The 27324-nt window shown below is 43.3% G+C and overlaps 1 protein-coding gene and 1 long non-coding RNA gene across 4 annotated transcripts in view; one reads left to right on the top strand and one right to left on the bottom strand.

Annotated features, from left to right (window-relative positions):
• Nucleotides 1-27324, top strand: part of MEIS1 (Meis homeobox 1) — a 129078-nt gene that overhangs the window by 22906 nt on the left and 78848 nt on the right. For all 3 annotated transcript variants that reach the window (XM_037126281.2, XM_037126282.2, XM_037126283.2), the window contains one exon: nucleotides 5007-5118. In XM_037126281.2, the coding sequence (XP_036982176.1) occupies nucleotides 5007-5118 (112 nt within the window). The remainder of the gene's footprint in view (nucleotides 1-5006; nucleotides 5119-27324) is intronic.
• LOC128627100 (uncharacterized) lies at nucleotides 16961-25648 on the bottom strand. Its single transcript, XR_008391216.1, has 3 exons — nucleotides 25548-25648; nucleotides 24516-24650; nucleotides 16961-17010 (listed from the first exon to the last, which is right to left on the bottom strand). It is a non-coding gene; the product is annotated as an uncharacterized LOC128627100 (long non-coding RNA).

Raw genomic sequence — 27324 nt, 5'->3', positions numbered from 1 at the left:
TTCATAGCGGTGTGTGCTTATGTGAATGCAAGTTTGTGATGTTTTTAAATCATGCAAGTGTTTTTTAGATATTTTATGGTATTTAATATAGGAGAGCACAGCATCAGGTGAGAATTTAACAGAGATTCTTTATATCTCACTTAAGTTTTTTATTCATTTCTTCAAAAACATGTTTGTATCTAACGTGGCATAGACATTTTCCTGGGACGAAGGGTGGAAGCGTGGCTAAGACGTAGTCCAGGACTTCAGAACCCTGGCAGCGTAGGGTGTCCCCAGGCACGGCAGGTCATCAGGCCACGGTGAGAGAGTGGAGTGACAGAGGTGTGTGTGTGCATCGGGTGCTCTGAGCGCTCTGGGGATGGGACGCTTACTCATCCTGGGGGAAGTGTGCACGTATGTGTATCAGGGAAGGCATTCTGGAGGAGGGGGGTATCTGAGCTGTGACTTAATTAGCGACTAGGAGGTGATCAGGGGCTGGGGCCGGGCAGGGCAGAGAAGGGCATTCCAGGCAGGAAGGAAGGATGAGGATGAGCCTGAAGAGACAAGCAGACCAGGCCTGCCAGAAATCACGTGCTGCAGTACAAGGAGCAAGGAGAGAAATGGTGCCCAGGGGCTAGACTATGAAGAGCCTTGTGTACCAGGTGAAGGGTCCTAGACTGTATTCTGTAGGCAGTAGGAAGCTGTTAGTTCATTCAATAGACATTTCCGGAGTGCCAGACACGTGTCGAGCACTGTGCTTTGTATGCTGGATGCAGTGGTGAGCAAAACTGACACCAGGTCCTATCCTCATGAAGCTTATATTCTAGTGGAGTTGAACTCCCTTAAAGCTGAAGAGTGATTTCACTTAAATTCCTTAAAGCTGGGAGGGTCTTAACATGAACGGCAACCACTAAGATGAAAAATGAGGAATTTATTTGAGAAATACGTAGGGGCAAAAATGGGAAAGACCTGATGCCTGATTGGATGGGAAGGAGAGCGAGAGAGAGAATGAATAAATATGTGTTACAGGCGGTTCTGAAATCTATACCATGGATGGATGGGGTTATACCTACTCGGATCAAGAATAAAGGAGAAGCATAGGGGGTTTGGTGGGGAGAGCTTAGCTCTGGACTTGCTGAGCCAGACGAATATCTTTGTGTGGAGGTGGTTTAGCAGGAGTTGGCCTTACAAGTCCAAAGACCCCAGAAGAGATCCAGAGACATCATTTTCGTAGCAGATGGGTGAAAACTCAGCATGATAGTGAAAGGAATTGCCTAAGAAAAATGTGAAAGGTGATATGAAGACCTGAAGTATGTCCAAAATTAAGGCATAGATGAAAACAATTATGAAGGAAAGAAGAAGAAAAGAACCATCAATGGATAGTTTCATTCAGGAGGAAGGATTGTTTGGGAAGTCGGTCTGCTGGACTCCTGGTGGAATAGTAACGAATGAATGACTCAGTTCAGTCCACTGAGCACTGATTGTGTGCTGAGTGTGTGCCCTACACAGCGCTGAGCCAGGAAAGGACATGGAGGGAAGATTCAGATACTAGCCTGGCCATGGAGGGGCCTGTAGCGAAGGAGGGCATTGCTTCTATTTCACTACCGGATACGAGTACAATTGCCTAATAAATAAAAAGTAGCACTCTATGAATTTTAGCTTATCCTCATTTTTAAAGGTCCTTGTTTTCAAATGTTTTTGAAGGTTGGCACTCAGTGTCAAGTTACAGTGTAGACTCCAAGATTTCAAAGGTCTTTCCAGTCCCGTTTTTTTTTTTTTTTCTATCTAGCTCAGTGAACATCTCTTGGAGATGAGGGAAAAATGCAAGTATGCACTTAAATGCAATTGTTGTTAAAATAAGACTCCCCTGAAGTCTTCTTTAGAAGGTCCATGGACTTCAACTTAGGACCTCTAGTCTTAATGGACTTTCAGTAGATGAGAACATAGACATTGATTACTCTGAAGTTATATATGTTGAAGAAAAAAGCCTCTTTGGAACTTAACTCAGAACCATGACTCAGGTTTGCTGTGCGTTGAATGCAGTGCACCATTGGTTTTATTCTGTCAGCCTTATTTTACAAGTGGCCCCAAGCAACTCACAGCTTCACAGATACATGTACATAATCAAATGCACATATTTTATTTTTAAAATAATAATGATGTTTGTTGTAACCACATAGAATCACAGAGATGTGTTGTTGTAACTGAGATTCTCCAGTGGATGGATTTGGGGGGAGTTCTTTCTGATTAGGGCTGTCTTACATATTTATACTCAAAGAATTCATGAGCTATTTCTGGTCCTTAGACTTTAATCATGCTTAATGAACTGAACTAAACATGATTCTCATTCTGTTTTGGTAACCTTGTGGATTCTCCTAATGCTCAGCTTCATATGACGACACCATTCTTGAAATGCTAATATCCAAAATGCTAATTCAAGAGAGGACCACAAAAGTTAGATTTCATTTCAGAGAAAGTGCATGCGGTACTCACAGGCCTTCCCAGAAAGAGCAAGGCTGTGAGAAGAATGAGATTAGGTGGAAAATATTGGCTCCTACCTTTGGTGAACACACAAATTTAAACATATAGGTTGCACAAAATTTGGATAAACTGAGGTGGAATCCAACATTTCTTGCATGAATGCCTGTATAATGTGGCGATAGCTGTGAGAAAAGAGGAGCCCAGCATCTAAGACCCAACACAATGGAAATGCAGTGAATCGGAATGCCTCACAGATCATAGCGGAATCAGAATTTCCAGCAAGGAAAATCTTTTCATGGTGAATTAAGTGGTGGATGAAGAAAAATGGCGATGAAAAAAGGTAGGCACAGATCACAAACACTGGGCTCAGGGCTCACTGCTGAAGATTTAAGAACCTTAGCTAAAGCTATGCAGAATAGAATGTGGAAAATTGAATTTACTAAACAATTAAGCATTGAATTAATCTACATCCTGCACAGTAGAAAAGTGGGGGAGGGAGCAGAGCAGAGCTGAATAAATCAGCAGAGCTCATTAAAAGATAGTGAATATATCAGGTCTGTTGTAGCATAAAGGAGGATAGTTTTCTGTATGGCGTGGAGTAATTCTTTGGTTCTAAGTCACCTTTCTAGAGTCCTAGTCTTAATCAGATTAACAAACGTGCTTCTGACGAGGTTAGTCTGTTGCTCTGTGGTTTCGCTTGTTATCACTAGCTTTTCTATTAATTACAAGTCAGATCACCAGTCAACAATAGTAGTGAGGGACAACGTAAATAAAATGAGAGTGCCCAGGAGACGTCACTCGCAGGATCTCGTGCATCCTGAAACTCCCACGGGTTCCTGCAGCCTCCCACATGCCTTGCTGGTCTTTTGTTCAATTACAGTTAATGCAATAGTTTGCCATTTTCTCCTTCTAATTATATTTTCAAGTGGGATTTGTAGCACATAGAAAAACATCCTTTTACATGTCGAGGCACCGGGGTTTTGTGCCTGGCATTGTCTGTCCCCTGGGTGCTGTACCGTTCTTTCTGCAGAGCTCTGAATAAACAAGTCCCCCTTTTAGAGCTGCAGTTGTGCAAACTGAAAATTTATGCATTAACTGTTTGCATTCTGAGCATGTGTTCCAGATTACGCCTTACAGCATGCTTCTGGTATGCCGCAGAATGCACGTTTGTCAAAAGCACTTCTTTCACAGTTCACATATCCTTCCATCATAGAATCAGCAGATCAATTAGCACCGTTTTTTAGAATAAGCGTAATGCCTGAGTCCAGTGTACAAGTGGCAAATCTTTCTGTGACTTTCTTTAATTTTCCAGGCTGTGTTAATCTTCTGGCCAAGAGTGTGGGATAGGTTGAAGGCAAGCATCCTTTTCAGGAATACTCACTCTTTTCCTTTGATTCTTATAAAGCATGCCTCTTAGGTGCTATCTTTACTTTTCTCTCCCTGGCTGTCTGAACATTTTGATCTCTTCATCCCTTCTTATTGTCTCTGGAATATGAAAATGCTTTCCAAGAAATAAGCAAAGAGCACTTTGCTTTTGCTAGGGGTATTAAAAATGTTGGGAGGGCTGATAAACTTCACTACTTGCGACACATTCGTGACCCATTGACGTTCTGTGACTGCAACGATGTAGACATATTTTACATACAAGATCATCCTGCTTTCCCACTAATCATCTGGAAAACAAACAGCACTTCCTTTAGGACAAAGCCAAGAACCAGCCTTCTATTTTGCATCATTCCTACTGTGCGGGTGACCAGTGACTCACAGGGCTGTTTTTGAAAGCTAGCACTAAAAGCTAATTAAACCCTTTTCTGGTGATAAAGGGAGATTTGGGAGAAGTGTCACCATGATTGTTTTCCCCAAGAATTTAATTTACAGCCAATTTTTTTCTATCTGAATGTTACTTTCAAATGCACCCAGTGATAAGAAGCAACATCTGTTTTCCGTTCAATAGTACATGAAGGCTCGGCATGGGGCTGAGTGTACACAGTCCATGTGAATCTATTGTTATTCTCATTTCTTTTTTGTCCCTGTGCCTGGTCCATTTGCCATGTACCATCCGGCAAACAGCTGACACATACTAGCTATTATGGACCTCAGCCTAATTGCAAGGCCATGTTTGTCTTCTAGGGTGAATCAGAGGGTGCTATAAACCACCCTGTTATAGACCACCACTCTCATTTTGCATTTTCAGAGTAGCAGGCTGTTGTGCCAGAGGGTTTGTTGATGTTAAAAATAGTCAGAACCAAGTGGCAGCATTTTTTTCCTTCTTTGATTGCAATGTTTTTGTTTTCCTTGGTAATAAAGCATGCAATTATTTACAGAATAACTATTTATACATATTATTTCAGCTTAGCAGCAGAAATTGGCAAATTCTGAGTGTGCCAGTGTAGCTCTGAGCTGGCACCGCCTGTGAAGGGGGATGGGAGAGACAGCACGGCTGTCCACTCCGGCCATCTCCTGCCCCGTTGTCGTCATGTGATGGCAGTCTGTGAGCCAGGCTGAACAGGCCTCCCCATTCGGATTTCTGATTTGTGTCCCCACAGCCCTCTTGGAACCGAGATCACGATGACACGGCGTCCACCCGTTCAGGAGGAACCCCGGGCCCTTCCAGCGGTGGCCACACATCACACAGCGGAGATAACAGCAGTGAGCAAGGTAGGGAGGTGTTCTCATTGTTCTCCTTTGCTATTTGTTTCACTTGTCAGGCTTGAAAAAATCAGAATCCTTTAGTTAGTGACTATTTATAGTTTTTCCTAGGACATAAATCCCACAAAATAGGAGAATCAGCTCATCGCACTAGCACCCCCTCTCCTGTTCCTCTTCTCTGCCATTCCAGCTGCCTAACTGCCAGTCACCCGGCCGCCTCCGTAAAATGGGTCAGTGAACTGACTGAGGGCTATTGGAGAACTAGAAGTTGAAATGTGCCTGAACAGTACGCTACTAATACCATGCTATACAAATAAGAACTCTTATTATTATTTGCCCTTCGAGGCTTTTGAAGAGCTCATCCACGTTAATGATGTCTTAAGATGCTTAGAAGGCAGTGGGCCTTTCAGAAACCCAGGTTGGGTTTCCCTCTCCACTGGGTGGAAGCCATTTTTCTGAACTTATTTGAATTTCTTAAGTGCTTGGCTTCATTGCGAAGGCAGATTAAAGGGAATCAGGAAGAAATGGAAAGAAACCGGGTCAGTTGGATTCGTGTTGCTCCTTGACTGCTCATGCCCGTGTGTGCACTTGAGTGTCCATGGATGTGCACATCAGACAACGGGCAGGAAGTAAAGTTTGAGCAGGAAGTTAATCTCCAACAACAGGGTGAATGAGTGTCCAGGTGTCTCCCGCTGCTTTTGATGAGATGGACGGCAGTGGCTCTTGTGTTCAATTAAAGTGACCCAAGTTTAAAAGAGTGTTCTCTAGCTGAACAAAAAAGACAGCTTTTATTGAAGCCGAGTCTGAGTCCACAGTAGGTACCTACTTTAAACTCTGGTTTGATGATCATGTTTCACTGGAATGCTGTTAAATAGCAAAAGAATTTTGTTTTCAAGCTGAAGTGGTCTCTACCAATTGGGTTTGTAGTCTGCAGTATATTTAACATGATTAATTTGAAAACAAAAGCAGGAAAGTGAAATTTCTTAGGCCCATGAATGCTGCTTGGACTGGGATGCACTTCTACACCTGAAGCATTTGAGACATTTTATTGTTTCCAGTAAAGTTGCTGACTTCATCACGACTACAGGTCTAGGAAAGATGGAGCCTGGAATAATATCAGTGGACTGGTTCAGGGCTGAGACAGAAAGAGGCAACCTCTGCCCTCTGACTTTTACCAGAAAATGATACGCAGCATCAACCCACAGGGTGCTTTTTCTTTCAGGTGTGCGCATGTGTATGCTGTGGCGTCGCTGCTCACAGTACTGTAGTTAAGGTGATGTCAGCACTTTCAGTAAAAAGCCCTACTTTCAGAATTCTTCTTACACCATGAGTTTTCAAAAAAGTGTAAATGGAACCTCCGTTCTTTTTCCTGTACTCCAAAATTGCTACATGGGGTCACAGCCCAGAGCTTTGTTGCTTTTTGTCTTCCATTTCTGGCTTTTTTAAAAAAAAAAATGCATCACCCACCAGCAGGCAGGCAGTAGAGCTGCTGCTCTTTGAAGGCTTGTGAACAGCTACCATGAACTTGAATTTAAAGTTTAAATTCAAGTTTATATTACATTTTCTTAACCGTAACTGATAAAAGGATTTGCAAAGGGCAAACACCTCATCCCCATTCTTCCCCTCTGACTTGTCATAACAAGGAATTAGGAGTTTGCGTGTTTCTTCTTCCTTCAACAAGTGCTCTCCAAAGGTCAATTTGATCATGAATTTGATTGTAACCAAGAACCATACATCCTTGACATTACTAGAGATTGCCACTTATGTTGTCTCTCTTTGTATTTTTCATAAAAGACGATCCCCTAGTTTTTAAAAACCATTTTTACATAAATTATCTCCCTGGAAGGGTCTCAGCTGATCAAACAGGTCTAGCCCCAGTTGACAGGTGAAGGAAAAAAGGTTAGGGCTGAGTCGAAGGATTGGTTGAGGTCCCAGTACGATGTCCAACCTAAACTTTCAGTTTCCTGATGGTTTGTACAAGATTTTTGTCCTCGTGCCTTCTTTCCTCATCTCCCCACCAAAAAAAAAAACTGAAGTCAGTTACTTCCACTGTGGGCAGGTAGAAACTTTCCCTCCCGATTTCACCCTCCTCTCCTCCAGTAGCTGGAAAATACGGCATCGGGAGTCCCACCTTCAGACTTCCCTGTGGGTTGTCTTTGGCCGTGTGATTTATTCCTTGCTAAATGCAGACTGACACCTAGAAGTGTTGCTGCAACAACTTATGTACATTTCCATGCCAACCGTGACCCTCCTAAATCTTTTTTTCATCCCTGAGACCTGTGGAGCCGGGTCTTTGTGCAGCCGGCGGATTAACTGTGCACAGTGGCTTTCCCGCGTTTTCCCTGCCTGCCTCTTCTGGCAGGCCTGGCTGTGTAAGCCGTGCCAGCATTTGGCCCGTAGTGCATGTCCTAAATAGTTATTTACACAGTTTGAGTCCATTTTAGTCAACTGGGTAAATAACAGCCCTCTTCCAAAGATTTATAAATCCATAAATATGTCTTTATACATACCCAATAGACAGAAATAACTCAATCTGTCAAGAACTTCTCCAAAGAGGTGCTTCCCCCACAGACCGGAGTAATACATATTTTAAAACTTTCTCTACTGTATTATTTGTGCTGCGTTTCTTTTTTCCTCATTTCTTTTCAATTTTCACCACTTCATTATGGCACCTGTGGTCCAAAAAACCGACTCCCCTAGGCTTTGTTCGTCTGCTAAATGACCCTATCTGCTGCACAGTGTGGGCATAAAACAGCCTCTATGTCTCAACCCAGGCCTGTTCTTTTGGACTTTCAAAGTAAAGAAACAAAGTAAGTCATCCAGGAAATTCACAATGTTTGACAGACTTCAATATACAGTAACAATTTCTAGTTAGTGTTGCAGCAATTTGGGGGGTTTTGAGTGCCTGATAATTTGCCAAAGTAGCGGCTGTGGTGACTGATGGAGTAGCTTTAGTACAATTTCTACCTAAGCATAAAAAAAATGTGATATTGAATCTTGGGCATTTTTAAGAGAGCATACATTAGCTAGGTAATTAAGAAAATCCAAAGTATATTACTTTTATTCAGGGATTTAGTGTTTATTCATGATTCGCATAAAGAATCTTTCCTCCCACTCAAGTTATTTACCATGCAACTGACTCTTCCTCGGCACACCTGACTTCATTTGGGATGAACACCTGTGGCCTGTGCAGGAAACTGTGCAGGTTCTTTAATGTGTGAGGCTCCTTCAGATGGGCAAGGAGAGGCGACTAACAGAGGTGTTTGGTGAGGGTGCTGCTGCGGCCGCTACAACATTGATTTTGTCTACTCTTTAACTTTCTCAAAGCGCTTCCAGAGACATGCGATGGGGGCCTTAGTTTTTCCCTGTTGATTATTTGCTATTTTCCCATTTCAGAGAAGAGAAAAGTACAGTGCATAAATATCCAAGAGTGAGTAACTGTCAGAGTCAGCTCTGGGGGCGCAGTTGCTTGCCTTTATCACTGCTTTAGGGTGGGGTGTTTGCAGGACCCCTAAGTAGAGTCTCATAGGCCCAGGTAGACATCAGCAGATCTGTGACTCTGTCCTGTTTGCTATCTCTCCTACTGTGCGTGGCTGCCCTATGGCTACAATCAGGGCCTGCTTTGGGAAACGTGTGATTGTGGGAAGGGGAACACCAAGCGCATTTGGTCCCTTTTTGTCTTCCTTCCCTGGGGACAGGGGGCAGTCATTCTACAGCTCATGGGCAGCTTTATGTATGACTGAACACATCTTGAGTTTGGGCACTTCACCCTTTTTGGTTCCAAGTCAAGAGAATGAATACATCATAGCTGTAGAATAATGAAAGAACACATTCAGGGCTGGCAGCCAGTGTATTTCCATCTCTCACTTGATTAAGGAGATCTCAGAGGCTCAAAGAGGCTAGGAGACTTGCTCAGAGTCCCATTCTGATTGGTGTAGAGTTAGGACTTGAACCCTTACAGTCTGACCCCAGAACCCAAGCTCCTAACTGTGACATCCTATGTGGTAAAGTGCTGTTGTGTGGCTAGGCATGGAAGAGCAGATCCTTTAATGGACATTCTTCCTGTTATCAGTTGGACGACTCCTCCCCCAGTGACTGCACTGGTCGTGGCGCTGTGCCCTGTAATGGTGACAAAGCTTCAAATAAGACAGGATCAGCGTTAGCCTCAGGGGGGTCGTACTCTGCTGGCAAGGGAGGGTCTGGTTTTGTGTGCACTTAAGCAGAGCGATGATTGAGATATTGGCAGAAGAGCATGATGATGGATATGATTAATTTGTATTATGTATTAAGAGCCTATCCTGTTTCACTCATTCACAGATTTATTGAACTGAGAGTGGTAGCACCCAAAACAAGTAAGGGCATTTTTCTGGCAGAACACTTTCCACTTAAAGCTCATCTTCTTTCCCTCTCTTGTGAAGATAAAGAACAAGCATGATCGCTATATTGAAATCTGATGTAAAATATTTCAACCCTAAAGGACTGGAATGGTCACTGTAACCTCAAAAACCCTCTGATGAACTTCTCCTTTTGGGGGCAGGACTCAGATCAACAACTGTATTTTGCTCCCTCTTTTTAAAAAAAGGCAAAAACAGCATGTTTCTTTAAAGAGGGACAATGAGAAGCACGGCTACTTCTTTCTAATACTGTATCAATAGTTGCAATGCCGCCCACTGCCCCACCCCACCCCCCTCCACGCCGGCTTTTGTATGAGTGCAGGCAACCTATAGGCAGAAGGCAATTCCATTTATTATTGAAGGGACTCTCAAGGCAGTTGTTTCCGACCTGTGAAGCTAGCTGGCCGAGCTGGACGGGAGGGGGTGCGGAGCTGGGAGAGAGGGAAGGGCCACGTTATGTTCCAGATGACTAAGCAACGATTTATATACCAGCTCGCCTTTTTACATGAAGAAGAAAAGTAATAACAGCCCAAACCCGGGCGTTTGAAACAGTCAGCTGTCTGATGAATAATGGGATAGGTGGGAAGGAGCACTCTGATTGGATGTCTTAATGAGCACATTTTGCACAGAGTTTGGGCTGCAGTTCCCCTTGACCTTTGCCCTTTATTGACCAAACTGACACTTCATTTTTCACATACTTCCAATTATGGCTCGGCTTAAGTGTTGCCCTCCCTCCTTTATTTCTTTCCTATGGACAACTTGAGAGTGGTTGAGGCCACAGAAGATATTTTAATTTGAAAAACTACCTTAGCAACTCAGGTTTAGGATCTAATCTGTTATCCGCAGTTTTTCAGATGAAAAAACACGAAGTGAATGCTGCTTGTTTAGAAACCGGTTCTTTTCTTTGTTTCAAAAAAACAACAACTGATTTTAAAAGCAATTTTAGGATGACCTAAGAACCCTGACAGTGAAGAAAAATGTTTAACAAACAGTTTTTTTTTCTTTTCATTTTTCTGTTGGCCAGAGCGAGTTGAACGAGCTGTTTTTATGCACACCGATTCCTTCATTCTTGTACTTCTCGGGGAACTTCTTATAGTCCAGGGGCACCAGAATGCATCTATAGTGACGAGAAAGGGCAAGTGATACCGAGTTGTGACCACACAATTCGGTATCAGCCTGCGGACTGTGGCAGCCCCGTGTGTCACCTTCGTCACACTCACCGTGGGACTCTAAATGAGAGTGTGGCCTCTGCATGCCAGGGGCAGGCAGAGTAGGGAAATGATTTCCTGATGGGAAAAGTCAGGTGTGAAAAAGAAAGGGGAAGTTATTTTGCCCTGCAAATGCCCGTTATCCAAAAGTCCATATTATTAACTTACGTGGTGTGTGGAATAGATGAACAGACAGGGGACTGTTTTCCCAGGAGCACCGCCCCCTGGACTCTCCTTTCCTCTCATCGACTCACCAAATGTGAGGGACTTTCCCTGTTCTCCACTGGCTCGACTTTCAGCATCGTGAAAACAGGTCATCTTAAAACAAAGAAAAACAACTCCATCACCTAAAAGTAGTAACTGCCTATTTCAGGGCACAAACTTGGCCATAAGTGTTTTCAAAGAAAGTGCATTTTCTCACTGTTAGGCAATATCTCTAGTAAACTTGAGGTCATTATGTTTCATCTGAACTGAAAAATGCGTTTGAAATTATTTACTCCCAAACAGAGTTCCCTCTAACACAAAAGTGTTTGTCTCCAAAGTGGATGAAGTGTTACCTACTTTATTATGGAGCCCTCTGGCACATCCGTGGCATGTTTTTACTGTAATATGGTAATAAAAGAATATGTAAAAGGCAGGCAAAGGTTCCACCTTTTTCCGTAAGGTGACCTCTGTTACCAAGTAACTGCTTTACTTATGAGCTTATTAAAAACTCAAAAAAATGAGCTTTTCATACTTCACAGGCATTGATGTGAAAATGAGCTGGCCTGTGAGTAGTTTTCTTGATCATTTTTAGAACAATTGATTAGCCAAAGAGCTCCTGTCATTAGTTGACATTGACTGATAGCAATTTGTCACAAGCTCTGAAGGTCAGCTAGACAGTCGGAGTTTGAGCATGCCTTTGATTGACCTTTACTGATTCCGTCCTCACGTGATTGGGTTTGGATAGGTCTGGCCCTCGATTGGAAAAGACAGGGCATTAGTCAACAGGGTCATTTCTTATATTTTTTCTGTTGATTGCTCTTTTTTTTTATGTGTGAATTCATGGTCTGGATAGCTTATCACATTTTGTACTCTAATTTTTGAAACTTAACACAGTTCTGCTTTCCCCTTGGTTAGCGTGTTACCGTGTATGTGATAGAGACTTTGCTACTGACACTCCCCATTGACACCTGCGCAGAGACCGGAGTTTTGTCGCACGTGATGGGTTGGCATTTCATTGGTGCTGTTGCCGTTGTAGTTGTTTCTTAAGAAATACCAACTCTAGTGTAACTGGTAGAACTTTTAAAATTATACAGCAATTCTCTGACTTTTCTGGAATTAATTACATTGGTGTCTCAAGAATCGTGTGATAGTTTTAAATTTAAAAAGGTGTGGTAAAGAATTGTGTGAATTACGATGTCATGTCAATTCATCATTTAGCTCTGCAGTCAGAAGATATGGGAGTTTTTTTTTTAAAGGATCTGCTTTTCGGTTTCACTCAGTTTGCATAAATTAGTGGAAGCTTCCCTGTCTGGACCCATTAGCCTTTCAGCAGGAGTGGGAGATAGTTTCTGTTGCAGCCCACTCAGAAGTTACTGGTTCCTAAGGTCCAGTTCTTCCTTTCCCAAGTGGTAAGGTATTTTCCCCAAATGGGTGCCACAGAGAATGTGCACTGTGCACTCATATTCATAGCATGAATTTTACTGCCTTATATAAATAGTAAAAATGGCGACCTGAGCTTTGAAAATCCAGATCCTAATGTGTAATTATTTAATTCACTTTCTAAGTAAGACCTTTCTTTTCTCTTATTCTCTCTCATTTTCTCTTTTTTTCTCAGTTCTGCATGGGGTTTTAAACTATAAGCAGTACCTTGTTTTTCAGGTCAGCCACCCTAGGCATTCCAGGGCCACCACGCTTAGCCTGGCACAGCTTAAACGTGTGTTTCGGTTTCTACCCAAGAACATAAACCAGGAGAGAATCCATTGTCTTGGGCGGCGGATTCTTCACACAGTGTCATTCTTGGCAAAGCTGGAGAGAGGAAGTTAATTTTAGGGAAGCACTCATTTAATATAACCCAAGGAGATAAAAAGAGCCTAGAATTATAATTGCTTCTACAGATGGGCAAAAATATTGTCATGAGTTGTATTTAAGTCGGGAAATGTAAATTTATACATTCTAGTCAAGTCATCAAAAATGTATTAAGCACTTAGGTATGGCAGGTGCTCTGTGTGAGGCTATAAAATGAGTAGGTTCTAGTATTTGCCCTCAGGAATTTTGTGCATGCCACCAAGAACATCAAGCATATGTAAGTAAAATATTCACGAACTACGGAATATTCTTAGGGAGCTGAGTGTATTTATTTCACGACATACCAATGACCCAGACGTGGTGAACCCTGTGGTCGGGGTGCTGACTGACAGGCCAGGGGAGAGGTATTCGGTCGCACCTGCAGAAGGGCACCTCTAACTTGGTGCTTTGTTGGCTGCCACAGAGGCTCAGCATCTACGGGGCCCTGGGAGGTGAACCCTGACCTGTAGCTTCCACGAGGGAACCTGGCTCCACCTTCCCACACGGCCACGTGGCCACCCGGGGCCTCTGCAGTCTGACCCCTGGTGTCATCGTTGCTTTCTCCATCACTAGTCACCTTAACGTTTGGGGAGTGGCGGGGGTCCCTTTGGCAATGTGGTGAAGTCAGTTGATAGCTTATCAGAGTAATATTTTTATTAATGCTTAAAATAAAATATGTAGGATGACCAGAGAAGGTGATTATATTGAAATCCGAGTATCAAAATACTTAAAAAATCAAATTTTTACATAGTGATATGAATGCTTTGTTAAGTATGCACTAAATGAAATGTTCTAGCAGTAATCCTATTGTCCACACTTTTGAAATCGTGGTCAATGTAAATGACATTTTAAGATATTTGTGACAACTGTACTATGATATATAAATATGATTTTCATTGGTGACAAAGTCATAGGTCCTGCTGATAGTTCTGTGGTCTGTTACCTGGATACGTACTTGAAAGAAATGCTAATTCCAATTAGAGGTTAGTGAGAAGAAAATGTAAATTTTTTCTCTTGCAGTCTATGGGGTCTTTTGAATTCTGACCCTGGACTCTGTGGGGAGAGGGGAGGGTCTATGTAGCCCAGGTTAAAAACTTCTAAACTTAAATGTCATCTGCAGGAAGTATTCTGTGAACCTGCAGACTGGAGGAAGTGACCCTCTTCGGTGTTGTCATGGTATCCAGTGTCTTATCCTTTGTCACATATTGAAATGAGCCTTCCATTCGTCAGCCTCCCCAGGACGCTCCTGGGAAGGCACTAGTCTCCATCTTTAAATCTCCTGTGCCCAGCGTAGTTACGGGCACATGGCCATTGATGGATAATTATTTATTAAAGAGGATCAGGAGCCCTCTTGTGCTTTCAAATGGTGACTGCACTGTGGTCCCTCAGGACTGATGTCTTCTGGGTGCCAGATGGCTAATCGCACAGGACGGTCTCTGTCAAGATGTAAATAGATACCGAAGTCTCACCTGTCCAGTCTCTGGAGACGCATTTGAACGGGGGGGACTCGAGGAAAGATGTAATGGGTGGCCCTTCTCAGAAGCTGGTGGTAGATGGCTTTAACGTTGCACCCGAAACCATGCCACCCGTGTAATTTCCTGTTCTTCCTACTTCTCCTCTTGGCTTCCATCCTCTGGCCCTGAAGAGCTTTCCAGTAAAGGGTGGGTGGCGGCTGGTGGCAGCATCTTAGTATCTTTTGAGGGATCTTTGGGTACGGGGAAGAATGAGTTGCGTGGCAGGGGTAGCTAAGCTTCCCTGGGAGGGTGCTTTTATGGCCTTTGCCCTTCCCAGCAGCAGACGTGCTTCCATCCCCTGGGGTGTGGGATTTAGCTGTGATCCTGAATTTGTCTCTCTCCCCTGTGAAGCTAGCACTAATTAAGGATAGTGGTAGAGGTTTTGGCTGTTGGCCTAGCAAAAACTAACCCAAACAGTAAATTTATGCCAAGCATTTTCCTTAAAAAGGGGTAGGCCTTGCCTACTTCTTATATTGATTGGTCCCTGAAGTATAGTTGGTGAGTTGGGTTTTGCTCAAGTGTCTGGCTTTTTGGATTAGTTCAGTCTTGCAGATAATTTTCTGTAATCACTTAACCTAAAAGCATTCAGTTTGATTAGTAGAATTGGCGTTGGCTCTCCCCCATTTACCAATATCAACCATACACATTCTCTCCTAGACACAGACCATCTCATTTCCTACCCGGGAATGAAGGATGTAGAACTTCCTTTTCCTTATTTCCACATTGGGAGGAAAAGAGAACATGACCTTATGTGGGAAATCTTACATTTTTTTCAAAACCACATATTTCTAAGAAAGTGGAAATTAGAGTGAATGCAGAAAACATTGAAGTTGCCAGTAGGTAGGCTCATTGCTAGATTATTAGTATTAATCATGCTATTTCTTTATATATTTCATTGGCTGTGGACTGAAGCTTTGCTCTGTGCCCCAGTTACCATGCACCTCTGCCCGAAGGACAGGAACACCTCAACACCCTTTTGTGCTTTGATTCCTGAGGAAAAGAAGGATATATCTTAATTAAAAAATGCATTTGCATGTTCTTCTCTTCATTCTAAGAAAAGATTTAGGGAAGGTAACAAAAGTATGTGTATACAATAAGGTAAAAATAAGTAGATGAAGAAATTGAAATGAAAGGAAAAGGACCAAGAGGTCAGTCCTGAGGTAACACAAAACAATGTGTGTCGTAAGATTATGTGCAGGTGTATGGTGGATAGAAGCAGGCACCTCATTTGGCTCGGAGCTTCCTGGCAGCCCAGATGAAGAGTGAAATGTAATTAGTTATGAGAGTTGCGGAGTTTGCTCAGGAGAATCCCTTTGTGTGGCATCTAAAGACCTGAGAGAAGCCCTCCCACCCCGGGAATCTGGGGAATGGCTTCAAAGGACACCTTCAGCAACACCCGGAGGGCCCCTCCTTCATTCCCTTCATCGGCACAGTGCTGCAAACAGTGCCTGATAAATATTTGACTGACTAATTTGACCAGATGCCTGAGTCGGATTCCCTCCATTGTGAAGTTAACTTCTTGGTATCTGAGCCAGTCTTGATTCCCGTGGTTGAAACAGAGGACAGCCCGTGTTACTGTGAGCCAAGGTGCCAGTGATTTGGTGATGCCGTGGGGCCCTTCCTCGCATTTCCATCTCCTTCTGACAGTTTCCTGGTGGGTCAGCTCCGTCCTCCAGTCTCTCTGCCTTCTACCTGGGGCTGGGAATGCAGGCGAGCATGCCCTTGCCATTCTGGGGATTGCCCCCTGAATCAGGGCCGGTTTAGCCAGAGACAGACAGGCAATGGTTAAAGTGAGGCGCTGAGCTGGGGTGATGGTGCGGTAAGAGCCAGGTGCCAGTGTTCAACACAGGGACCCCAGGGAGTAAGATTTCCACCCCCGAAACTGGAGATGGTGGTGTGTTACCAGTATTTGGTTTACCACATTCCAGCACCAAGGACACCCCCTTATGTGAAAGGACACATTTAGTGCAAATAAAAGGTATTGCTTGATATAACGAATTTATTTATTTACTTATTTATTTATTTTAAAGGGCTTTATTTATTTATTTTCAGAGACAAGGTAAGGGAGGGAGAAAGAGGGAAACATCAATGTGCAAGAAATACATCACTCAATTGCCTCTCACACATGCCTCCAACCAGGGACCTTGGCCTGCAACCCAGGCATGTGCCCTGACTGGGAATTAAATTGGTGACCTTTCGGTGTGCAGGCTGGCACTCAATCCACTGAGGCACACCAGCTGGGGCAATATTAAGAATATAAAGCTTGTGAGAGGATTGGTCCCGAAGGTATTGGAGGTGAAGAGAGAAATAGTCCTATTCACTAACTGAATGAGCATTAATTGAATGTCCACTGTGTACCAGTCCAGTGTGAGATGTAAGAATTCAGAGTGAAAGAGGCCATTCCTGGAAAGAAGAGGCAGACAGTCCAGCGGAGGGGCAGACCGGTGACCCAGGGCACTGAGTAGGCTCAGTGTAATTTGGAAGTAGAGGAACGGCCCCTAACGAATGGGCCAGCGTGAGGCCACAGCGCGGCCCAGGCGCGCCCTTACCCTGCCCTTCCACGGCAGGCCCCCTTCGTCGCTCACAGCACCCTTTCTCATGAAGTCTGAGTGGGACTCGGATCTGGTCCTCCTCCGCAAGGCGCTCCAGGAAGACACTACCCACCCCCACCTCCCCTGTCGCTTGTCCGAGGGCTGGGTCTGTGATGGAAGTGGGACGCGTGGAGTAGCAGCAGAGCTGTGAGGCAAAGAAGTTTGTGTGAAGGAACAAGATAAAGAGAAAACACGACACTTCGGAGGCTTTGTACATGCCTCAGCGTGAGCAGAAAACAAGGAGTGGGGAGGCAGGAGTGTGAGGAAAGGCCAATGGGTTCAGGGCCCAGCCCACAAAGGGCCGTGTGTGTTGTCTTCGGGAGGTGGGAGTCCGTTTGAGAGGCGGTGGGGAGTCACTGAAAACGTTCGAGCTGTGTCATGGTCAGAGCTGAGTGCAGGAGGGACCAGTGGGAGAAGGACTGGAGGCAGTGCAGCAGTCATGCAGAAATGTGGAGGCCATGCTGTCAGACGGAGGGAAGGGACTGCAGAGAAAAGCTTTCAAGGAGGCCGGACCAGACGGAGGGACTGAGGGGTCTGCAGGACAGTGGGTTTGGAGGCTTAGGGTCATGCAGAGGTTTCAGAATACTGCCGTACAGACCCCAGGTCCCTTCTGGCATCCTTTCTGTCTTCTCATGTGTAGCTTTACCTCCCTAGGTATGGGGACGCTATAGCTGGTCCTTGCCGACTGTGGCTTTTACCTCACTGCCTGGCTGGACACTTGTAACATTTTTTCCAGCCTTTCCTGAGGGTGGATTGAAGAAGCCCAGCCGACCCTCTCTCCCCGCCACCCTTTTTTCCCATGGAGAAGGTTCTGGCCCTGTGGGGACCAGGGGCTGAGTGGAAAGGAAGAGGCCAGCCGCACTACCATGGGAATTTGGTGACTCATTTCATCAGTTTACTACTCTGAAAATAAGGTGACTTCCCCCTTTGCTTGACAACTGATTGATGAACATTTCCTGAGTATTTGCGGAGGAGATGTTTTGCTTCACGGGCCTTCGTGCCCACAGACTCCCAGCGGATTCTGACCCTGGTGTACTCCAGCCTTCCCACCTCCCGGGCTGCTAAGTTTTCTTTTTATGCAGAATCTTCAGGACTTACTAGACTTCAGGGTTGGAAATAAAATACTCTTGCGCCTGCTGATACAACTCTGCTTGTGTTCGCTTTTTTGCCACAATGATAAAGAAGGAAGGATCGTTTTTTAAAATACCGAAACGATATATATTTTTTACCAACAGTATCACGTGCACTTAGTATGTCAACACTGACAGTTGTCTGTAAAAAGAGTGCACTTCATTTTGTGAGTCTGAATTTGTTTTGATTTTAGTTTTTACTTTTTTTCTCAGGATGTGGGTCTGTATATTTTTAGAAGGATTGTCCTTTACTTCGGTTCCAGATGTCCTAATGTTCTTGATAGGAAAGGAATCGGCTTTGGACAACATGGATTGCTCTGCTAAATGATGGGATGTTAGTGAAAGCTGCATGAGGAGAAGCGGAAGCATTACTTTTAGGCCCCAAGAATGTTCCTTGAGTCCTTTTGTTGAAACAGAAGTGGAGGCAGTGGGGTCGTGTTATGTGGGTCAGGGCCACCGTCTTAGGCAGCAGGCATAGCCCTTTGATTTGATTTCCATCTTTCAAATGGAGGCAGTAAGTTTAACGTGTCTTACTTTGCAGCTGGAACAGATTCTATTTTTAATCTGTAAGTCGAATATGGCATGGAGCCATGTCTATCCGGGTCCAAATGCATAACTCCTGTTGATATCAGTGAATTTCATGATGGATTGAAAAGAAGTATGTGGCCTTTATTCCAGATATCTATCTGACTCCGTAGAATTAAACATGCTGAACAATTCCTACCACTTTTCAAGTTAAAATGAGGTATTTTCTAATGCAGCAACCATGCTGGCTTAGAAGAATAATGCAGCAGTTCCAAAGAGACATACACACCCATGACCGTGGAACTGGTTTTCAGGCAGAGAGAGGCGACTGGGCTCAGGGACCTGGACAGCGTAGGAAAGGACATGGCTGTACTGAGCTGCGCAAAATTGCCTTTAAATAGGAGGGAGAAGAGGAGAGAGCCTTTTCTGTGGATGGCACTCTGCTGGTGGGAGTGCATGCAGTGTCGTTGGTGAGGAATTCTAGCAAGAGCCCTCCTGTCCCTACGCAGTCTCAGTGCCCAGCGGTGGAAATGGGATGGCAGTATTCACTCAGAGCTGACTGGTGTTTGAATCGGTAAATAAATGCACTCAAATCATAATTGTTCTAACAGGATTGTTTGATTACCTGGCAGTGGCCTTGTTCTGAGATAGCTTCTGGATCACCTGTTTGTTGGGAACGTTTGACAGACCTCATGTTTATTACCCAATTGAATGTCAGTAGCAATTTCAGCTAAAGATAAACAAAAATGCAAGTACTTGTTGACCTTGACTTTTTTTCACATGAGATTGGACTTGATGGCTCTATGGCTGTTTGGCTGATAAGGGATTATAAACAGCAGTTTAAGGAAAATGTTTCATTCCCAGAGGAAAACGCCCTATGTGCTGTGGGAAATGGCAGTAGACATGCGTACCCTAGGCCAGATTTTCTTAGTTCACCTTGATTGGAGCTGTGGGAAGAAGCTATGGTGTGTGTGGGGGGGGACTTTTTATGGCTTTAATATACAACTGCAAAGATTAACATGAATACAGTAGGTAGTTTGCAGATTGAATACAATTCTAGAAGAAGTAAATGGTGTTTCTGTGATTTATGATACTTAGGAATATGATTTCTTTTGAAATTATCATGTTAATGTAATACTGCATTTCAGAGATGCAGTTCTTGTAAAAACGCAATAGGTGCCAAACGCTCTTCCAGATTCTAATTAAAAGCATTAAGCGTCACTGGTTAGTGATGTCACTAGGGGAAAAGAGGGAGCAAATTGACCTGGTGAATATTTGTACGTGGGACAGTACGGAAGTGCCGGGGGGAGGGGGTTGGGGACGGAATGGCAATCGGCACTCTTCTTGGGGCACAAAGTCTTCAGTTCCAGATCTGAACTGAAAAACTCTGGGCCTTTAAGGACTCCCAGTCCTTGGTGAGGCACAAAGCCTCAGCCGTGTGTCCTATTTGCTCTTAAAAATCCCACTGCGTTTCCGTTTGAGGAGAGGTGCTTTGGCTCAATGCCACTGGCTTCAACTTTTGCTTTTAAAATGTTGTTTTGATGCGCAGTATAGTGATGGCTGAATTGATTTCTGTGCATAAACAGTGGCCTAGATTCTTGCCCTGTGGAAATCCATGGAATTAAAACTGTAGGTTCCCGGAGTGATAAGAGGTAAGCAAATGATTAGATATGCATGCAGGGAAAAAATTAAGATGCTCATAGAATGGAAATAAGGTCTATATCATTTGCAAGTTTAATGTAAATGTAAGCCACTAATATAACTAATAATTTGATGCTAATATGCGAGAGTGAGTAAATGTAATTTTAATCATTTTCCATTTGGTGTGTTCTCAAAGAGTTCTGAGCAAAAATGTATGGTATTGAAATATGTCCCTGGCCACCCAGGAAGAAAATCTGGTCTGCCGACAACTGTGGCCCTTATGAAACCTCTGGGACACCAGGGACTCAAATTTCTCTCTAGATAGGCATTGCAGGACAATTTGAGATCACAGAATGTAAGCCAGAGTTTCTGGCAGAGATGGTTAGCACACTGGGCTGTGAGATTTATCCAGTAGATGTCCAAGCTGAGAGTTCATCCAATGTGCCTTTTTAAGTAGTCACTGGTAGTATTGATGATAGAGACTGGATTTTGAAAAAAAAATCGACCTTCCAATTATGTTTCAAAGCACAGATTTCCTTGTGAAAATATCTCAAGCAAGTTTTGTATACTTTTCTTTTGAGAACAGGTCCTTTGAATGGTTTTAAAATATCAGCAAAGAAAGCCATACCATATAAAACCAATAAGGAGTCTCATCTGTCTTTTAAAAAGCCACAGTGACAGAGAAGTCCACTCTCCCCAGGCTTCTTTGCCGGGCCCCACTCCTTTCCATGTGGATTTCTTCGGAGAATAGCTCCTTGCTGACTTCCACTTTTCTGTGAAACTTTTGCGAAGGACAGTGGAAATCTTGGTGATGACAGATGCCACTGCGGATTATTATGATGTCCATTACTTGGTGAATGAAATTAGGGAGAGTTTATTTCTGACATGGTCCATCCCCTTCCCTGAGATGGAAAGAGTCTATAACCTAGGATCTTTGTAAAAAAAAAAAAAAAGGACACATCCTCAGGATGACTGGTGATTCTTTGGTTAATATGGTAGAAATGAACAGAGACGCATCTGCTCCCTCGGGTGTCTGGGCCTCTGCAGAGGGAGGGCACCCAGACTCTGAGCTCAGGCTGCTGTGGGCGGCGGGAGGCGGGAGGGGGAGGGGGAGTGTGGGAGGAGCGTGTTCTGCATTCCTCCCCGTAGTCACTGAAGGATGTGGCAAGGACGTGAGTTGTTTGTGGCTGGCTCTCTGTCCTGCTGCTGAGAAAGACTCCTGCGTTTATCTGCGTTTTTCTGAGCACCAGCCGCTCTGTAGTCACCTCCTGGGCCACTTTGTGGGAGAGCTTTCTTTATGGCGGATGACGTGGCATTTCTTGTCACTTCCTCAAATTCCTTCCCGCTGCCTATCAGCATTGCCCTGGACTTATCTGGGTTGAGCTTCAGCCAGCCAGAGCTAATCCAGGTTCCTATTTCAGAGGAGCAGAATGACAGCAATGACGCTGCCTTTTCTTGGCTTGTGACCTGGGGTACAGGGTGGAGGGAAGGAGAGGAGAGGAGAGAAGAGGGGCTCAGGAGTTGGGGACCATTGGCTTGATTTTCAAGCCTGTACCCCCAAGTCCCCTCTTTATTCCCATCAGTTGTACTTGTCCATAAGGCTGACAATATATTTTATTTTGAGGTGGAATTGGATGTACCTTTTCCAACTCCAACCTAAAGACATAAAGGGCATCTGTACCTGAGCTTTCATTCCTGCTGCCAAGCTTGGCTCCCACTGTTCTCAGCCTCGCAGAGGCCCTCTTGGGAGTCAGGACGTAGGGGATCAGTGACATGTGGCTCCTTCATTTTCATCTTCCATTATTTAACAAATATTTGTTGAGGACCCACTATGAGCCATGTATAATGCTAGGTGATGGTGAAAAAAATCTAACAAATAATACATTTTTCACGCTTTCACTTTACGAAATGTGTCCACCCAACTTAGTCTGTGAGCCTTATACCAACAATCTCATAGCAGGGCAGCCATTCACATCTCCTTTCTTAAGTGAAGATTGACCAAGAACTGATATCTTTTTGGTCCATTTATTTCTGAAATGCATCCACTAGTCCTCTGTCTCTCATAAGGAAGAGAGAAGAGGATAAAACTAGGAAGGCACTTTAGAAAAAAGTCATCGGGCACTGCTTAGCATTATATTTCATTCATTCATTCATTCATTCATTCATTCATTCCCTCCCTCACTCACTCATCACTCACAGAGGACCTCCTGTATACTTGGCACTGTACTAAATCCTGAGATAACAGACGAATAAGACGAATTCCTGGCCTTGGGGAATTTAGGGTTCAGTGTTCATTGCCCGCTTCACTTCTGAACTAAGAAACTTCTGGGACAAACATACTTCCCGGTACTGTTCTCTTTGGGAGTAACCTGCTTTTTCATCCAATCCAGTCGATGCTCTTTTTCATTTTCGGCCATGAGGGGGTTTCAGTGGGTGACTAGATCTGGAGCAAGCTTACATTGGCCTCTCCCTATGAAAAAATGACTTAGTTTTCACTTCTTTGGGCAGAACAACTTAAACTCATTTGTAAAATGGGGGTAATATTAGTACCTACTTATAGGGCAGTCGAGAAGACCAAATAAGTTGATATATTGAACTTAGAAGAGTGCCCACAGAGTGAATTTTGTATATCTGCTAACAGTCTGCGTCCTTACCACGACCACCACCGTCATCATTTGGTTTGTTTTTCTCTGAGAAAAGAGAGACTCTGGTGTATACTGGTGCGCATTTCTGAGTGTGGGTGATGGTGTAACAAGGAACTGAGAACCTGGTACTATTCTAAAGTGTGTCTTTACAATGGAGAGTGTTCATTTGCCCTTTTGCTTCAGAATGGAGGGCGTTCTAAGCTTGCTAGGGACTGAGATCTCCACTCCAACAAGACTCCGTGCTGTTGCCCATCAGTCCCAAATGTCTCAAGTTGTAAATCTGTCACTTTTAGTTTAAGAGGTGATGATAAGGACTTCATCCTTATCATCAGTGAGTAAGCAGAGACTTAGGTTGCAGGTGGTACTTCGGTTACCCTAATGCCACTGGTCCACTGGATTCTTTTTAAACAACAGCTAGTGCTATTTCTACACCACATATTAAGGGGTCTGTGAGAAAATAACTGCAGTGTCATTCAAAGTGACATGTGGAATGACATCCACACCTCTTGAGGATGGTCAGGTTGGGGTAGGGTGCTGTGCTCTCAGAGGACCTGGGTGGAGTTGTCTCGCAGGAGCCCAGTCCGATGGAGACTGTATCTACCCAACGACAAAGTCTCTTCTCACAGCTCTGGTCTCAGTCTCATCATAATAGTCTTTGGTTTGCTGTGAAGCTATTGGGCAGTATTAGGCCTTTGAATTTCAGGTTGCCATGTTATGAGTAAGTTTTAAGATAGAAGAATATAATTCTTAGTATTACAGATACATTTTACCAAGTAGTAGACAGAGCTTGAGGACTAGGTTTATAGCGATTGCAGTTGGTAAAATCGGGTTCAGAGTATGGCTTGTCTATTAATAGTGAATGGGAAATGTTGATCCTGGGAAGTTAATGGGAGGTGAGACTAGACTTACAGGCAGGTCTGCGTTGTCGGTGGCAGAGCGGCTTTGCTGCTTCTCTCTCCGGTGAAGTGACGGGCAGTGCTGCCTGCCCTCTCTCCCTGTCCCCACCCCCTTGTTCATGTCTTTTCTTTTCCTTCTTTGTATGTGTACAGTGTTGTAGCCTAGTCATGATGAGAACATAGGGAGTTCATTTCTATTTTGACTTTTAAGTTTTTCTATCGACTCTGTCTTGACATGGTAATGAGCTTTGAAGTTTTGGTTGCAGACCCATTTCACTCCTGTTCGAAGGAGTAGAGGTGGTTTCCTAACCGCCAAGCCTGACAGCTCCTTTTAAGAGAGGAATTCCTTCCGCATGTGGCGATGACTGTTTTATCGTAGTGCAATTCGGTGCCTCTCACTCGAGAGCCAAAGATGTTATGTAGAAAATGAAAAATACAGGGTTAAGACTTGTGGAGCATTGCCTTGAGACTCTTTTTCCACATATGACGTGCATTTTCCAAACTTTCTAGTATGAATCTTTTCATGCATACAGAAAAACAGAACGAATGCCCATAACCTACCATTCCATTTCAACACTTGTTTGGCTGTAATTTTTGTGCTCATATACAGGGGTTCACACACGTGTGTGATACTATATGATAAATCATTAATACCTAAATTCCCCCATTGAAGCATCATGCCACTGATTTGGTGTCATGGAAACAGATGCTGAAACCTCAGGTAATGCAGTGTGATTGGCTCTGTGTGAGGATTAGCTTATGGTGACCAAAAATTATTTTAAATACTTGTTTATGTGCACACTGGGAACTTACGCTGAGCTGTGTGGTGGACTCGGGAGAGCACCCCGGGTGGAGCGCAGGTGCTGGGAGCCATCCCCGCTGGCCAGTTTATGGGCCCTCCGCTGTGGGTCGGACAACTTGCGTAGCCTTGCTGAGATGAAATGTCTCCTGTGAATAAAAGACGTTGGGCTAGATGATTGAAATGTTTTCCTTCAGTTCTGAAATTCTAAGAACCAAGTTGAAACTTTGCATATAAACCTAGATGGAATAAAGAACTTGCAATAAACATTTTACATATAGATTGAAATTTGCAGAAGGTTAGTAAACCCATAATTTCATGGTCTGTGAGAAGGAAATCTGAATCTAGGACTTAGCGTTGATAATAGCAATCAAAAAGTATAGACCATCCCCAATATCCGGGTTTTCAAAATATCTGGGTGCAAAGTAGTGTCATGGATTTGAGCCTTTCATACACAGATGTTGCTGACAAGGTCAAATGCATATCATTTTTTGAATTAGGTGTGAAATATATAACTGCTTTATATTTTGCTCCCCCTCCCCCCAGTACAATTTATCTGTTTTGGGGGTGGGGGGTGGATCAGGAATAACTGGGATAGATGGAGTAAGATACTATGTCAAGTGAAATATTGTTTTAGGTAGATCATGGATGAGATATCCTTACCAGGTTTATAGAGGATTTTCATTTTTTTTCCTTTGATAAAATGTATACTTCAGAGAATAATGTGGCTAGGTCAAATATACAACGAGCTTTTGAGAAATTATCTTTCCCCTCCAAAAAATGATGAAGAATTTTTTCATCTATTGCTACAAACCGGCCAACAGCATGTTTGTCGTGTTGGCTTTAATCTGTTGGTAACAAGCTGTGACACCTCTGTCCCGGCACACAAAGAAACAGAAACTTCAGTCTGATATCGAATAGTGAAATTTCCAGCAAAATCTTGTTAGTATAACATCTGCCCTGATAAACCACGTGAAAAGCGAGGCGGGGACAGGAGGAGATGGAAGTATTTCTGCTCCTAAGGTAAATATCCCTCGGCTGCTTACCTGCCAATCTTCTCTAAAGCGAATTCTTCCTCAAGGTTTTTGTTTTTAACTATTTGATGAGAAGATTACACTGCTACAGCCCAGCTAAAAGGGATGTATTATTTGAACCTCCACCATTGTTTTTAAAATCATTGTTTGTGTTGTAATCCTTTCAAAGAGCTAGCCAGTAGCTGCTTTCCTGTTTAAAGAGTGTAAGCTCTTTCCATTGGCAGATCACCTTCATTTAATCCTCTCCAAGTGCATACTTAATTCTCAGCAACAATGCATTTTTAGCATCAAGGACGCATTACCCAGAAAAACTGAATATGGTAAACATGTAGAAAAATAAGCCTTAGTTGTCTAAGAAGGTAATTGGGTCTTGCTTTTGGAGCCTTATATATATATCCCACTTGGTACAATTAGCCTCTGTAAACATTTGAACTACTTTGTAGTTGAAACACTATATATTTCAGGAAGCAGATGAAGGAAGTTTTTTTCCAGGTTGATTCCTAACATAGCTGGTTTACTTTTCATCGTGGGTGTTACTTTGGGGTTTTGTTGCATTAAAATGTATCGGTAACTGTTAATATAAACCTTCAACCAATTTGCTTAAATATTGGAAAAGAGCAAGATGTGGAACAAGCATCGCATTGTGGAGAATATCGCCCCGGCCGAGTCAAGTGTAGAATGCTGCAAAAGCATTGTGCTAATTTTAGCTTACAAAGAGGATGAAGATAAACTGCCTACTGCTAGTTTGCCATATGCTATCCTGGTGATAATATTCAAGTGCAAAATATTCCATAGAGAGTCTTATTGTTTCAGTAGGAGAAGCTTGGATAAGAGTTAAGCAAATTTCTGCTCAGTAAGTTTATAAGAAATAATGAAGTAAAACAATTCTCAAATGCAGGTAGATGAAATCTGCTAAATTTATTTTGGCTTTATTGACTTTCATGGGAGTTGACAGAATTAGTTTTGGTGTATATTTGATCCAATTTTATCTATTTTTCACATGTAAATCTTAAAAATCAATCTGAATAAATATTGATCTCTTTCAGAGAGACAAAAATATAGTTTGGATTGCATAAAACTGCTTAAAAGACAGCATCCCTTGAAGTTCAATAAAGGTATAAAGCGATCTGTTCAACTGGTTTTAAAATAATACTTTAAAAAGCCTTTTTAAAAATGAAAAAGTCAAAATCCATTACATTTCCATATTTGGCAAATTCAGCTCCTACAGTTTCACCGAAGAGTGTTTGACCTATTTATTTGTCACTGAGACCACTTCACAGTGAAGGGATTGTTAGTTCCTGCAAAGCTGAGAAAAACCCAATGTGCATGGCGCATTTGCAGATGGAAATAGACTGTGTAGCCAGATCTGGAGGGTGGGTTGGCTAGAAGCTTTGTGTTAACAACTGGTGAAAAGCTTGACCTTTGCATGACCTAGGTCAAACAAACCCCCAACTCAAGAGTTCTCCTTTGACATGGATACCTGTTTGGGGAAAGGGGTAAAAAAAAAAAAAAAAGAGGATGAAGGTAAAATTATGTTATAGACTTGCAAGCTTGCTTTTTTAAAAGTTCTAGTTTACTTGATGATTTGGGGGCACAGTATTCATCTTGGAGTGTTACAAAGGACCACCAATTTGTTTCTGTGTCAAAGGGACAGGGTGATAGGGACTCTTCTTTCTTTTTTTCTCTTTTCTTTTCTTTTTCCTTCTTTCTTCCTCTCTTTCTTTCCTCCCTTCCTTATCTTCTTTCTCTCTCCCCTGCAGCCCCCCCCCTTTTCCTTCTTTCTTTCTTG

This window comes from Artibeus jamaicensis, unplaced genomic scaffold, assembly GCF_021234435.1.
Source record: "Artibeus jamaicensis isolate MK-2021 breed Jamaican fruit bat unplaced genomic scaffold, CSHL_Jam_final contig_3174, whole genome shotgun sequence".
In the NCBI taxonomy this organism is placed as follows: domain Eukaryota; kingdom Metazoa; phylum Chordata; class Mammalia; order Chiroptera; family Phyllostomidae; genus Artibeus; species Artibeus jamaicensis.
The sequence above is the reverse complement of the archived record's forward strand: the minus strand, read 5'-3'. Positions and strand labels throughout refer to the sequence as shown.